At 38.1% G+C, this 14,855-nt stretch overlaps 1 protein-coding gene across 3 annotated transcripts in view; it reads left to right on the top strand.

Moving 5' to 3' along the window:
• The window catches only part of LOC149063898 (synaptogenesis protein syg-2-like), a 553,183-nt gene that overhangs the window by 446,109 nt on the left and 92,219 nt on the right, over positions 1 to 14,855 (top strand). For all 3 annotated transcript variants that reach the window (XM_089255271.1, XM_089255270.1, XM_089255272.1), the window contains exons 3-6: positions 7,671 to 7,781; positions 8,144 to 8,347; positions 8,495 to 8,794; positions 13,821 to 14,111. In XM_089255271.1, coding sequence (XP_089111397.1) covers positions 7,671 to 7,781; positions 8,144 to 8,347; positions 8,495 to 8,794; positions 13,821 to 14,111 — 906 coding nt within the window. The remainder of the gene's footprint in view (positions 1 to 7,670; positions 7,782 to 8,143; positions 8,348 to 8,494; positions 8,795 to 13,820; positions 14,112 to 14,855) is intronic.

Here is a 14,855-nt window from a genome sequence, read left to right as displayed (position 1 = left end):
GTATAATGAGGCTTTTGTTTTCCATCGTCATCGCACCTGAAGTACCTTTTGGAAGCATCTTTTCCGAATGGGAGAGAAAAACTTCTGTTCCGAAACAACAGATGACGTCCTTAAATCATGGGCTCCAACAGCACTTACGGTTCCATAGAGATAAATTTCACTCTGGAGGTAATCTCTCTCTGGAGAGAGAAAGAGAATTCGCAGACCAAATTTATTTCAGTCTAAATTACCTATGGCTTTATAACTAAAGGTGGTGCATGTGTAAAGGAAGAAAACCGAATAAATACAGTACAGAGGACAGAGGACAGACATTCTTAGCATATGAAAGGGGGGGGGGGAGTAAAAAATTAGCTCTAGACCATGGACGCACAAGTGCCCCACACTTTCAGTCTGTGGGCCTAATATGTGATGTGGCCATCACTCGTGGGCCAGAAACCGGTCAGGACCTATTCGCTTGTGTGGATTGGTATTTTTCGTTAGCAACAATTTTCGTGTGTCGGATGGATCCGCTTGGCCTTTACTAAATTACTAAATCAATGGAAAGAATTATTTCAAAATTTTAATGGCCAAGGAAAAGTCTTCTCTGTTTTCATAATGGCTGGAATTGAGGAATGTCGACACAGCCTCGGTGGTGTAGCGCTCAAAAGTAAAACAAAAATATGTATATAAACTGAAGAGCCAAAAAAACGCGTACAGGCATGCGTATGCAAATAAAAAGATATGGAACCAATCAGAGTACGGCGCTGCGGTCGGCAACGCCTATATAACACAAAAAGTGTCTGGCATAGTTGTTAGATCGGTTACTGCTGCTACAGTGGCAGGTTATCGAGATGTAAGTGAGTTTGAACGTGGTGTTATAGTCGGCGCACGAGAGATGGGACATAGCATCTCCGAGGTAGCGATGGAATTTGGATTTTCACGTACGACCATTTCACGAGTGTACCGTGAATATCGGGAATCCGGTAAAAAATTAAATCTACGACATCGCTGCGGCCGGAAATAGATCATGCAAGAACGGGACCGACGACGACTGACGAGAATCATTAAACGTGACAGGCGTGCAACCCTTCCGCAAATTGCTGCATATTTCAATGCTGGGCCATCAACAAGTGTCAGCGTGCGAACCATTCAACGAAACATCATCGATATAGGCTTTCGGAGCCGAAAACCCACTCGTGCACCCTTGATGACTGCACGACACAAAGCTTTACGCCTCGCCTGGGCCCGACAACACCGACATTGGACTGTTGAGGACTGGAAACACGTTGCCTGGTCTGACGAGTCTCGGTTCCAATTGCTTCGAGCTGATGGACGTGTACGGGTATGGAGACAACCTCATGAATCCATGGACCCTACATGTCAACAGGGGACTGTTCGAGCTGGTAGAGGCTCTGCGATGGTATGGGGCGTGTGCAGTTGGCGTGATATGGGACGCCTGATACGTCAAGATAAGACTCTGACAGATGACAGGTACGTAAGCATCCTGTCTGATCACCTGCACCCATTCATGTCCATAGTGCATTCCGACGGACTTGGACAATTTCAGCAGGACAATGCGACACCCCACACGTCCATAATTGCTACAAAGTGGTGGCTCCAGGAACACTCTTCTGACTTTAGACACTTCCGCTGGCCACCTACATCCCCAGACATGAACATTATTGAACATACCCGGGATGCCTTGCAACGTGCTGTTCAGAAGAGATCTCCACCCACTCTTACTCCTACGGATTTATGGACAGCCCTGCAGGATTCATGGTGTCAATTACCTCCAGCACTACTTCAGACCATTCCAAACGTCTGTTCCATGCCACGTCGTGTTGACTTCACAGTGGTGATCGGCTAAAGCTGGTTTTCTGCGGTTTTTTAGCTTCGAGGCGTAAATGCGAGCCCGTTCCCCATTTGAAAAAGTCGCAGAGAGTAGGCGGATTTACAACACGATACTGAAAAAAATGAAAATTCATGTCAATCATTTACATCTTTACTTCAGAAAATGAAAGCCAGATGGCAGCACGAACACGAAACAAGCACAACTCGATAACATAAATACGTTAGGTTCACAACACATACACGCACATTTCGGCATGTGCCCATCCGTTCGAAATTCCGTAGAGGAATGTGTACGAGTTGCATGTACGGTTTAGCAGTAGTGGTTTCTACCCGTCGCCGATGTCACACCTGTATAGTAGCTAGTGGTTGCTCATTTGAGCATTTGCTGTCAAGTTTTCTATAATAAACATTATTTATCCTTTGTTATTCATTTTTACTGTGTTCTCCATTTTCACCACGCTGACGTCCTCAAGTGGCTCGCCACTTGTTCCCTGACCGCACATTCTATGGTGAAAGTTGTTTGTTTGGGTGACCGTTCTATATTCCCCTTACAATCCTGGCCATCAGTTTCGTTACACCCTGTATATAGTTTACACAAACCTACATAATCGTGTGTACCAGTGTTCTTTAAATTTTTGGCAGCAGCAGACCGGTAAAACAGTTGAAAAATTTTGCGGACCGGCAGAAGTTAAATGCACGTGAGTTACAATTTCAAGACCGACAAAAGCAATTACTAGAAATATATATAAAAAGCTCAAAATTTCAAAAAAGACATATCAAATTTAGATTTTTCACTTGCAGCACCAACTGCTATAGCAGTGATGGTGGCAAAAGATTTTTTTAATATTCTAAAACATATTTTAACATTTTAATACTCTAAACATACCTTTTTTCTCATGTTCTCTTTGACTTCCATAGCTTGTTTCGCAAAACATATCGGAGGAACGGATGGTAAAATAATGCCTATTTTTGTTTTACCATCAGCAGAAGCATTTTTTGCTTTTGGGACAAGTTTGGGGGTGGGGGGTCCCTCTGATGAAGACCCTCCTCATAGTTCCATTTATTCTCTTTGTTTTCTCCTTTTGTATTTGTTTTGTACACACAAAACAAATACATACGTGTGTTTTACACACACACGCACGTATATACATTTGTATATATATATATAAGAATAGAGCTATATATATATATAATAATTCAATGAATGTAAAATTAATAACTAATTCAAGAAAATCTGAAAGTATATAACCGCATTATCGATTGGGAAAATTGTTTCAAGGACCAGTGGGAAATTCTTACGGACCGCTACTGGTCCATGGACAAGCGGTTGAAGAAGACTGGTCTTAACTGTTCAAAAGTAAAAAATAGATAAATGAAAAATTATCTATAAATAATTCATGTTATCTCAAATACTTCTTAGAAAAAATGTAGCCTTTCATCTAAAACAAAAAATTCCAAATATGAATAGTTAATAATCCTAAACCCACACAGAAGTTATATATTTTAAGTTATTTTTCTCCAAAAAACTTATTCCACCAGGAGTGCTTTCCTGATAGTCACCAAATTTAGAAGCAAAACACCAAGAACGTGTCTTGAATCATATATTCTCTCGGTCCTCCCTCTCTTGCAAAAAAACAGAAAAATTTATACTTTTTTTCTTAATATCGCGTAACTGATTCCAGGGAAATTTTTTTAGTTGAAATATAAAAGTCTCTACAGAGCATACTTTCCAGGAAAAACGCATAAAAAATAAAATTCCAGATTTTTTTCCCCTCTCTCCTGCTTTCTACTCTTTATGACGTCACGTTCCCAAGTCAGCTGCCATCATAAAAATCCTGTTATGTACGCGAAGGCAAACACAAAAAAGAAGAAAAATCTCAGAAAAGAGAGAAAATATCTGAGAAAGTAGTGGGTGATTCTAATTTAGGGAACCCAAAGAGAGTTGCATTATACTAGTTTAAGGAACTCTGAGTTGTGATGATCCGAGTTTAGGGTCACAGAATTCTGATCCGAGTTTAGATAGGTCGCCAGATTTGATAATTCTAGTTCAGCGTCGAAGAGTTAATGATTCTAGTATTGTAGTATAGGGACACAGAACTAATGATACTAGTATAGGGACACAGGACTAATGATACTAGTATAGGAACATAGAATTAATGATTCGAAGTTAGGAACCGAGAATTGATGATTCTAGTTTAGGGAACTCACGAGTTGATTCTTATATAGGTAACAGAACTCATGATTCGAGTTTATGATTACAGATTAGGGTCACAGAATTTATGATTACAGATTAGGGTCACAGAATTTATGATTACAGGTTAGGGTCACAGAATTTATGATTACAGATTAGGGTCACAGAATTTATGATTCTAGTTTAGGGAAACCCAGAATTGATTATTCTTATTTAGGAAACCAAGAATTGATTATTGTTATTTAGGGAACCAAGAATTGATTATTCTTATTTAGGGAACCAAGAATTGATTATTCTAATTTAGGGAACCTAGAATTGGTGATTCTAATTAAGGTAACCCAGATTATGCTTATTTAGGGAACCTAGAATTGTTGATTGTAGTGTAGGGGAACAGAACTAGTCCTAGTATTGTTGTATAGAGGGAACAGAACTGGTCCCAGAATTGTTGATTGTAGTATAGAAGGAACAGAACTGGTCCCAGAATTAATAATTGTAGTATAGAGGGAACAGAACTGGTCCCAGAATTGTTAATTGTAGTATAGGGGGAACAAAAATGGTCCCAGAATTGATGGTTCTAGTTTATGGCCTCAGTGCCCGAGTGGCATGGTGATAATGTTTTTATCACCATCGTTTTACCATCGTGAAGGTTGTTGTCAGGGTCCCGGGTTCGAACCCAAGGGAGGATATAGATAAGATATTTTCCCTAACGAACTCGAGGCGACCACCTATAGACAGCGCCTTCGCTTCCAGCCCATCTCACTAATGGCAGTACATTGAAATATAGCGATATGGCCAGAGTTGGTGTTTGTTGAAGTAGTTTAGGGCCTCAGAATTGATAATTTTATTTTAAGGCCCCCGAATGATGGTTGTTTTTTAGGGTCTTCTCCTCTTCCTCCTAACCAGATCATGGCCCGCCTCTCTGAGTCAAGGAAGAGATATCAGCAAGCAGGTTCGTTTAGGGTCCCGAATTGATTATAGTTTAGGCTAAATGCTGCTGACATCATAAAAGCATGCTATATATTTGAAGAAAAAGAAGAAAAATCTCAGAGAAAAGAGAAAACGTCTAAGAAACTGGTAGTCGATGTCTCAGACAAGAATGAGGAAAAAAAATGTCTCAAAAAAGAAAAATTACTTCAAGGAATCCGAAACTTTTAAAACAATATGTCGGAAAGCGCGGGCGGAAACAAAAATTCATTAATTACGTTAAGAGTTAAGTGGGCTAAAGTAATTAATTGAAAACAAAGGCGAATTAATGAACCGCTTTATATCATGGTTGTGTGATAACACCTCATAATCGTTCGTTCTCACTACTGGCAACTCGATTAAAGTTTTCCTTAAGGTCCCTTTTTACCTCTTCCAACACACACACACACACACGATTTATGCTTTTCAATGGAGTAAGAAAGAGGGAGTAATTTTCAGTAGCCGTCATGGAAAGGGTGGATTTCGCTTTTGCCTTGTTTTTGGAGCAGAAACAAAAAAAAAATTTGGTACGCAACGCGTGTGTGTGTGGTCGTGGAGCAAAACATATAGCGTGTTAAACGACCATAAATTAGTCTGGAGAAGAATTGGCTTTTATAACAACCGACTTAAGTTGAGAATATTGATGCCATAGTTTCACTTTAGATGTGCTGGAATGGTTTTTTTTCTCTCTGTCTCTCCCTTCCTTTGGTCCATGTGTCCAATTAATCTGTTTGTTTTTCTGCACTTCAACCGAGTCCTTTGTATCGCTCCGACAGATTAATGAGATTCGTTCTTTATTCAATTTTTAGAATAACGACGTCCATTCATTCCCAATGACTTGGAACAAAAATAAGTAAAATATCCAGTATCTTTTGGTGCTACCAATTTTTCACTTCATACATCGTCTTTCCATCGTATATCATACTGATTTCAGTCGGAATTTCCCCCCATTTTGTATGAGGCTGGAAACAATAAGAGCGTGGTAATGGATGAAGGTAATTGCATACCTACAGAAAAAAGCCGTTATCGAAATGACGTTCGTGAAAAACAATTTTTTTTGATCTAGGAATCATCAATGAGATGAGAGATTGGTTTTCTGAATTAAGTCAATTACAGACGCATAAATATCTTTTCCAGAAGGACTTGGAGGGTTATAGACTAGGGAGAAATATTCGACGTTGCGGCAAATTTGAGGAAAGGTTGGTCAAAAAAAATCAGTAGAATGGAATAAAGCTGGCAAAATTGAGAAGAGATCGCTTCGCATTCGCATTTCCAAGCTGAGAACCACAGAAAACCAAATACCGAAAGCTCTGAAATTATGTAGATGTAGTTATGAATCCACATAATACAAGGGAATCATAATTAAAGAAAATCATTCAAAACTGCCCACAGCCGAAACCAAATTTTTGTGGATGACTTTTCAATGGAATAATAATTTCTTTCAGGGGGGAACGAAGTTCCAAATGTCACCCCCAGAGGGCGTATTACTTTAAAAGTCTAATATACGTGTATTTTTTTTTTTCGACGCGACGCAGTTGCTGTTATGAAACCTAGAAACATTCGCGGATATCTTGTTTTCTATGTGTTTGTTACTCACAGTGACTTTACGTTTACGAGATCGCTCGGTTCGGGAAACAACTTTAATAACAAGTGAAATTGTTTTACCAAACCTCTGATTCCGCAGAAGCTGCTCTACGGAAATTTCGGGCTTTGAAGTGGATTCGCGCTGTCAATGTTGAAAACTTCCGAAAATTGAAAACGAAATTTGAAGAAACAGGATCGTTGTCTACTCGTCCTGGAAGAGGAGGAAAATCCGTTTCCGCAGAAATAGTATAGAAGGTGCGTTCTTCCAACATCTCAGATGGTGGCTGAAAATGATGGCCATCATATGGAACATGTTTTGATGAGATAAAAATTGTACCAGTAAAAAGTGTGGCTAAATGGTGATCCATTAATAAAATGCCCAAATGTGTAATATCTATTGGGGATATTTGGATTTTTTTTTTCGCAGAAAGAAATGTCCATTTCTTTATTAACGCGTCTCCCAAATGCTTCGACTCAAGAACACCAGTTTCGATTCATTAGGGATAATTCTAGGATATTGTGTCGCAGTGAGTTTTATTCCAACAGAATTGCAAATGCATGGAATAGCTATTTACCCTCTGATGTCGTGAATTCCTCGACGAGAGACAACCTCAAGGGGAAATATGATAGGATGTGTAAGAGTGATCGATAAGGAGCTATCCATATTTAAAGAATGACAACCATATTTATATATGGGCAGATACATATATTTTCTTGCTTTTTACTTTTGGGTAATGCCAATTTAGATGACAGCCATTAATTTGTCGATTTTTTTTTATTGGCATTTATCTAAACTATAATTTATTGGCTTTAATAAAATATTATTTATTTTAATACATTTTTATTTTCTCCTTTTGTTTCCAGCCACCTTGTTGAACAATGCGCCTGTTGTAGTTTCTAATTTTGTGTTTGCATTTGTGTGTCAAGTCATACCCAAAATTTCACAATTTTCTGATGACATTTTAGCTGTAGCCAGCTTTTTAATATTATGAATAACTTCTGCTTATTGATATGCACTTTTATTACAATTATTATTTATTTGATTATTGCAAACCATGCCAAAACCGATCAATTAATTTTTCAACATGTATTTCTTTCTCAGTTCCACCAAAGAGCTTGACCATTAGAGACATTAAAAATATAACTCTATCTGGAGTGATTGGTCCATTTAAAGAAGGATCTGATGTTAGCCTTATATGCGAAGCTATCGGAGGTGAGTACAACAAATATTCAGATTAAAATGATACCTACAAAGACTCCATACTATAGTTTCCCAACCTTTTTGCCCCCATCACCCCCTTCTTCAGAAATTTTTTCCCATCGCCCCCAACGCAATCCGACCCACAAGATCCTATGTTATACCAGTAGTTTCTACTGCCCCCCTTGAACGTTCCATCGCTCCTCAGGAGGTGTTAACGCCCACGTTGGGAATCACTGCTCTATATCCACGCACATCATTCTACAATAATTAGAAGTTGATTATTTTAGTCGTTATTATTATTTTTTATATCATTGCAGTATGTATACACTGATGCAAATGATGAGTAATGTTCAACGAGATTTCTCAAATTTTAGGACGACCAGCTCCATTTCTGTCGTGGTGGAAAGGTTCGACGTTGCTAGACGATTCCTACACGACGGTTGACAGAGGTGTGGTCAGGAACGAACTGAATCTTATAAACCTGCAGAGAGAGGATATGCTCACCGTGCTGACGTGTCAAGCTTCAAATACAAACTTAACCGTGCCCGTCTCCAGTTCCGTTACCATTGATCTCAGTCGTAAGTACGACAGGAAACATTTTAGCTTCAACGAGTCGCAGTGTTGGTATTAATTCGTTATAAAATATGAGTTGAATATATATTTTAATTGGTATTTTTAAACCTGGTTTTTCTAAAGCGCTTTTTTTTTTAACGTTATTACAACAGTCGCTCCAAAGGACGTCCGGATCAACACGTCCCCTATGTCTCTTCCCGAAGGGAAGACCATTGAAGTAACGTGTCAGGCGTTTGGCTCAAGACCGCCAGCAAGGATATCCTGGTGGGTTGGTCAAGAGAACTTGGACCATCTGGCAAAAGAGTCCATCTCTCAGGATGGCAACATCACAGTCAGTGTTCTGCAATTCCGTCCAACTAGCGAGGAACACGGGAAGCGTTTGATATGCCGTGCTCAAAACCCAGATCTCGCCAACAGTGCCTTTGATGACGACTGGCTTCTGGACATACTGTGTAAGAATTTTTTTTCTTCAAATTAAACTTAATTCAAGTAACATGTACACACACAGATATCAGTTTTATTCATCTTCCACCACGAAGGTTATAGTCAGGGTCCACTGGTTCGAACATAGAAAGCACGTGCTTTACCTGCCGAGCCTGGGGAAACCACAGATAGATGACGCCTTCATTTCCCACCCAACTTTAATGGTAGTAAATTGCCGTATTACGACATGACGGTGAGGATAGTAGAGTTGGTGTGCGGTAAAGTAGATATCACAATTTAATAGTACCGACGAGATTACATGATCTGACCAGGGTTAAAAGCAATCAAAGAATGAAAAATAATTTTTGAAATTTGAAACACGTTCTATATATGAATATTTGCCGTACAGAAGCTATAACTTCACGTTGTGCGAAAGAAAAACTGAGAATGTGCCAAAAAATATTAACGTCCCACACTTTAGAAGCTTATAGTATAGAGTGGCGTTTCTCCAGCACGATTCCTCTGAACCCTAGACTCGTTCAAGACATCAAAAGGAATTCAATAAAAACAGGTTATAGCAATGTCGCAGAGAGAAGTTATACTTACCAGGATACTCCCGGATAATGAAGGGACTAATCGATGAATATTTTCCAGAGGATTCCTTGAAGATGGTCATTTTCCAAGGGGTTTTTCCAACTTCGAGACATAAATGCAAGATGTTCTCCCCCGTAAAATGTCCCTCCGAAATGAGCAACAGACCCACAGTGGTGCAAATACTCAGTCATTATACTTTACTCACTAAATATAGATGAGTTCACTAAAATGCATGTGCAACACCAGATACACACTAAGACTGTTAGGTACATACGCACATTTCTGGCGCAACTCATTCGGTAGTAAATTTCCCATGGCTGAGTTGTGTTCGGTTTGAAAGAAAGAAAGAACTGTATGTATGAATTATCTATCGTGCAGAGTATATATCATATAGTACGATTTATTATGTCTACCAACGGCGCGACGCTTGGGTATTATGCATAATTCCTCGTAAAAGTGATAATTTTCTAGCGCTTATTAAATTTACCAACAATGCTTGGTTAACAAGCATAAACGCCGGTGAATGTGATAAACTTACGGAAATTTATCGACTTACCAAAATACTCGACGATTATGCACTATAACCGGATTATTATGTAAGAAAAAAAATCGGATTTCTATCTCTTTTACCTTAACATAGACGTGCCTCAAAATAACTCACGGTTCATCCAGGGCCATCTTAAGAGCATCATGCCCCCCTCCGGGCCAAGTGGTTTTTCTGAGGCCCTAAATTGTATAAATTGTATTGTAAATTGCATAAAATTTCAACCAGATCTCATTTTTGTGAGGTCTCTCTTCTTCTATGACCCCCGGGCTGTGCCCGGGTGGCCCATGCGTTTAAGACGGCACTGGGCTCATTCAACCCACCTTACTGCACTCCCTTTTTAAATGACTACGATAACAGCTTCAAACAGTAATCATCCAGAAAAAAAAACCACACACCTCACTTTATAAACTCATCATTTCAAAACACATTTGTTATCATCTTATCTGTAAATGTAATCGACACACACACACACAAAATTAAAAGTTACGTTAAAAGGTATTGCTTGCTAATAAAAGGGGCTGTATTCGGTTGATTTCACCGAGTCTTCATGAAAATTCGATCGGAAATATCCGGTGCTGAACGCCCAATAGGAGAAGGGAAAAGAAAAAAATATCTAAGGATATTCTGTCATATATCCACAAAAGAGCACTAAAACGAAAAGAAAGGTTGAATAGAAGGGATAACGCAAGATGATGCCTTGTTTCGTCTTATCTCCCGAGTGTATTGTGAGTAAAGTTTCACAAAAAAATTTTTTTCTTACGATGCATTTTGATCATGCATTGGTACAGCCCTCACGGTGTTTTTTTATTTGCATGTTCTTTAATGCCACGCATGTATATATATCAACATACGGGAAGTTGAAAAGAGTCCCGTCATATTTTTTTTTTACCTTTTAATCATCCTTAAAGCTTTCAGAAAGACCTCTTTTTTCATATTCTGCATCTAAGAATAGGGTGCGCCTATCATTCTTTCGTTATCTACTAAAGAAACGGGAGTAATATGCAAAAAAAAAAAAAAAAAAAAAACAGGAAAAAGAACCACCTCATTACTTATTATATATAGGCAGGGAAAAAATGGAAATATCACGATATGCTCAGAAACGCATTATCGTTCGTTTTATAAAAAATAAGGAATAGAATGCCTTAAATTGCTTGATATTATATACCTTTTCCGAATTTATTTTATTATCATTATTTCCTCTGTTACGTTATCAATCGCATTACCGTATGTCTTTCGTTATCGTGAGTACTGTTTTGAATATAACTTCGATTTTTTTTTCATAAGTAAATCATGTTTCTTTATTCTTGTGTGAAAGTTCTTACTGTATTTTGATTCGAAGCTGCCGCTATGAACGTTATATCTAATCTGAAATATTATCGAAATGTGCATTTCAGAGAAAGAAATTTAAATAGGTATATTCAAATTGTAGATTCTTCTACGATTGTATTCTGAATAAAGCTAATTTATGGATTATTACTGTAGCCCGGAAGTCCATTCATAATGTCATAAATGACTTTTTTCTGCCTATTTTCGAACTGTTTTTGTGAACATGCTTTTTTTTTCCTGTCGTCAATGCCTATTTCGACACTATTTTGTTGTTTGCATTTATGAATTTTTGAGGCCATATTCTGTAGAACTTAGATTAGAAGAGCATTGAGAACTTCAAGAAATAATTTCTTTTTTGAAATCTTCAACCATTAGTATTAATTATTATCAGAAAACATTCCTGCTCTTGGGCCCCATCTAAATGCAAATAGGCATAAGTGGCGGGGAAATAGGGAAATTAGTGTTATAGAAGTGCATAGAAGTAGCAACGATGCTTTCAGATAGCAATCAACATACCGTCGAATTTGCATTAAGAATACGAGTCCTAAACGAAATCAACGCATGTATAAGAAAAGCCGAAAGTCAATTAGATTTCTTCTAAATCGATCTGAAGAACAAACCTTCAAATTGGAAACAAACCTGTGAAGAAGGTTTATTTCTCCACATGCTTCTTGTCTTGCTTATGCGTATTACACAGCATTGTAGTTAAATATCTGACCGGTGACTGCCCTAATAGCCATTGGTTCACATCATAGCTACAACAGAACAAGGTGAAAGCTGACACCCTAAGAGCCATGTTATTTTAATTGTATTTTTCACACGATAGATACATAGACAGCAAACGATCATGGCAAGTTATTTGAGATATGGTAAAATAATCTTCAGATTGAGAGATCTTTTTTTTTTTCAAATCGATGCAGATCAACCGAATGCAAAACCTAAAATTTGAAAATTTCAAGAAAAATATGACGTTATTATGAAAATGTCTTTTGAATAATTCCATATGAAAACGTTTTAGTTTTGATATGATTATCCTGGCAATGCAGCTAGCACTATCTTGCATGTCAGCTAATTACATATTAAGTACTCGATTGAATCGAACTCTGAACCTAATGTTGACGGACCACAGACACTGTTCCTTCCGCATAATGATATCAAATTAACTTGGCTAATTTTGCAGTTATTTTAATCTATTAGTGAAACAGTAGATTGAAGGAGTGCAGCCAAGATTTTAAAGTTTTCGTACCATTAATATTCTAGCTTTCAGTTACTTTTCCATTCTCCCATTAATTATAAATGTCTTTTTTTAGTGTCTATTTTAAGCATTTGTAGTGCCCTTTTGCCTACCTATTTTGACCTAAACTTCTTTGTCTAATTACCATAAGTCAATTCCCGCACCATCTATCATACGGAAATGACAATCTTAAAATTCCAACTAAAATTGGAAGAGACCGAAAATGGATATGTTCCGGTAAAAAAGTCCGAGATCGGTAAAACCTAAGTTTTAACAAGACGAGTTCGTAAAATCCCGAAATATGCTGGTAAACGTTTTGATTTTGAAATCCAGAGATATGGTCAAGGTCAGAGGCCAACTTAGTATAGGCATACAATATTTACAGTTTTCCGTGTGAATCACAATCGCATTAAGTAGGAAAAAGTTTTAGAGTTAAGTTGAGCATTATTAACCATTATAATTTTTATCCACATTATCATATTCATATAGCAGTGAGGACATCACTAGTGACATTTTGCATCTGTAGCATCTTACTCATCGTATGGTGACTCTATCGTCATTTATTCATCTTACATGATGCCATCACATATAATCATCAACATATGATATCAATTAGTACTTGTGGTGATGACCGTTAATTCCCGGGGTAGAGATTTACTTCTAGACATAATACTAAAATTTTTCGGTATCTTATAAATGGTGTGAGAGGAGTCTTAAATTTTGTTAAAGTCTCATCTACGGCACCCCGAGATACGAGTGAAGGTTCGAGGAAAAGTTTTAGAAATTATGACATGAAGTGGGGGAACTTTAACATCGTCTGTGTGGAAGAAATTTTAGTTTCAGAGGATTTTATCGGTATAAGCGGGGTATGTGTGTGTCTCTCTCTCAGATTATCCGTTACCCGAATAAGTGAGGCCGACTGTACCTATGTTGATAGGTAGCAAGATCAAATTGGATGAGATAAATTACGATGTAAAACTTGCAGTGTTTTGCAACCCGTCTCAGAAAATATCGCCAAAGCGAGTAACGGACTTTAAAAAATTTAATTTGCACTCATAAGATCTTTTGTCCATCAGCAGTTCCGTCTCTAGAAGTTAGCAGCACCAATACAAATACGTGAAATTAATATAAATGCACACAGTTATGTTCTAAAATAATTAATTCCGTAACAGGTGTAATGACAGTAAATTGTTTTTATAGTGATAGAACGAGGCTGTGGACAGAGGTAAGGTGAAGTGTTTCACAATGAATTATATCCAGCCAATGACGATTTTTGTTTCTCAAAATATCATTCAAACAAGTATTATCCATATTATGCCATGTTGACTCATACATCTTCCTTTTGTCCATCCAGTTCCGCCTCAATTATCCCTAGCTCTAGGAGCTAGTCAGAAGTACGAACACATAAGAGAAGGTACAGATGTCTACTTCGACTGTAACATACAGGCCAATCCACCAGTTACCGAAGTCCAATGGAAATTCCAATCGGCGCCTTTGGAACATAGGCCAGCCTACGGCGTTATCGTCAGAAACCACTCACTACTGCTCACGAACGTCGGCAGGAGGCACAGAGGGAGCTACCAATGTCAAGCGGTCAATTCTCAGGGCGAAGGTAGAAGCGAGGAAGCTTTATTGAGGGTCCAATGTAAGTTATGATTTTGTGTTAATACTCTTTTCTCGAAAAGGGCACGTGCCCAGGATATAGAAAATTTTTTCCAAATTATTTACTTTCTTCATCTTGTTTAATCTTTGAATGGCAATTGTAAAATTGAACCCTGCGATGAATTTTGAAGTGAGCAAATGCCATTGCATATTCAAGAATCTAATTTGAATCACTTATAACATGACTTTATAACAATTCCTTAAAAAACAATAAGTGGGGCGAGAAATTTCATGTTGACAAGCCTGGGGCCGTCTTAAGAGCATCACAAGCCCTTGGACCAAATGATTTTTCTAAGGTCCTACTAGGCAAATTCTTGAAAATTTCAATCAGTTCTACATTTTGGGAGTCCCTCCCCGCATTTTCTCTTGAGGCCCACAGCCGTGCCCGGGTGGGAGAAATGCGTTGAGACGGAACCCAAATTTGGGGATTGGGGCACTATGCTCAGACCCTAAATTTGGGAACGGTCTCTGCATCTTTACTACTATTTCACCATACAACAACTCTGGCCATATCGCTATATTACAATTTACATCTTTACACCGAAGCTTTACTCGACCTACCCACTCTTTAGGTAGAGGTATGCGTCAATTATCTGGCTGTTGGATATGGGAGTCCAACTAAATAGACTCAAGAAACCACATTCGCACTTTATTCCGGGTAATTGAGTGGCAAAGCATTAAGGATTGGTAGAATACACCTAAACAAGCAATTTTCGACGAACAATGC

Source organism: Pholcus phalangioides, unplaced genomic scaffold, assembly GCF_987345545.1.
Source record: "Pholcus phalangioides strain wild (caught in Gottingen) unplaced genomic scaffold, Ppha-v1.0 ptg000042l_1, whole genome shotgun sequence".
NCBI classification, from domain to species: Eukaryota; Metazoa; Arthropoda; class Arachnida; order Araneae; family Pholcidae; genus Pholcus; species Pholcus phalangioides.
This window is presented reverse-complemented; position numbering and strand designations above follow the sequence as displayed.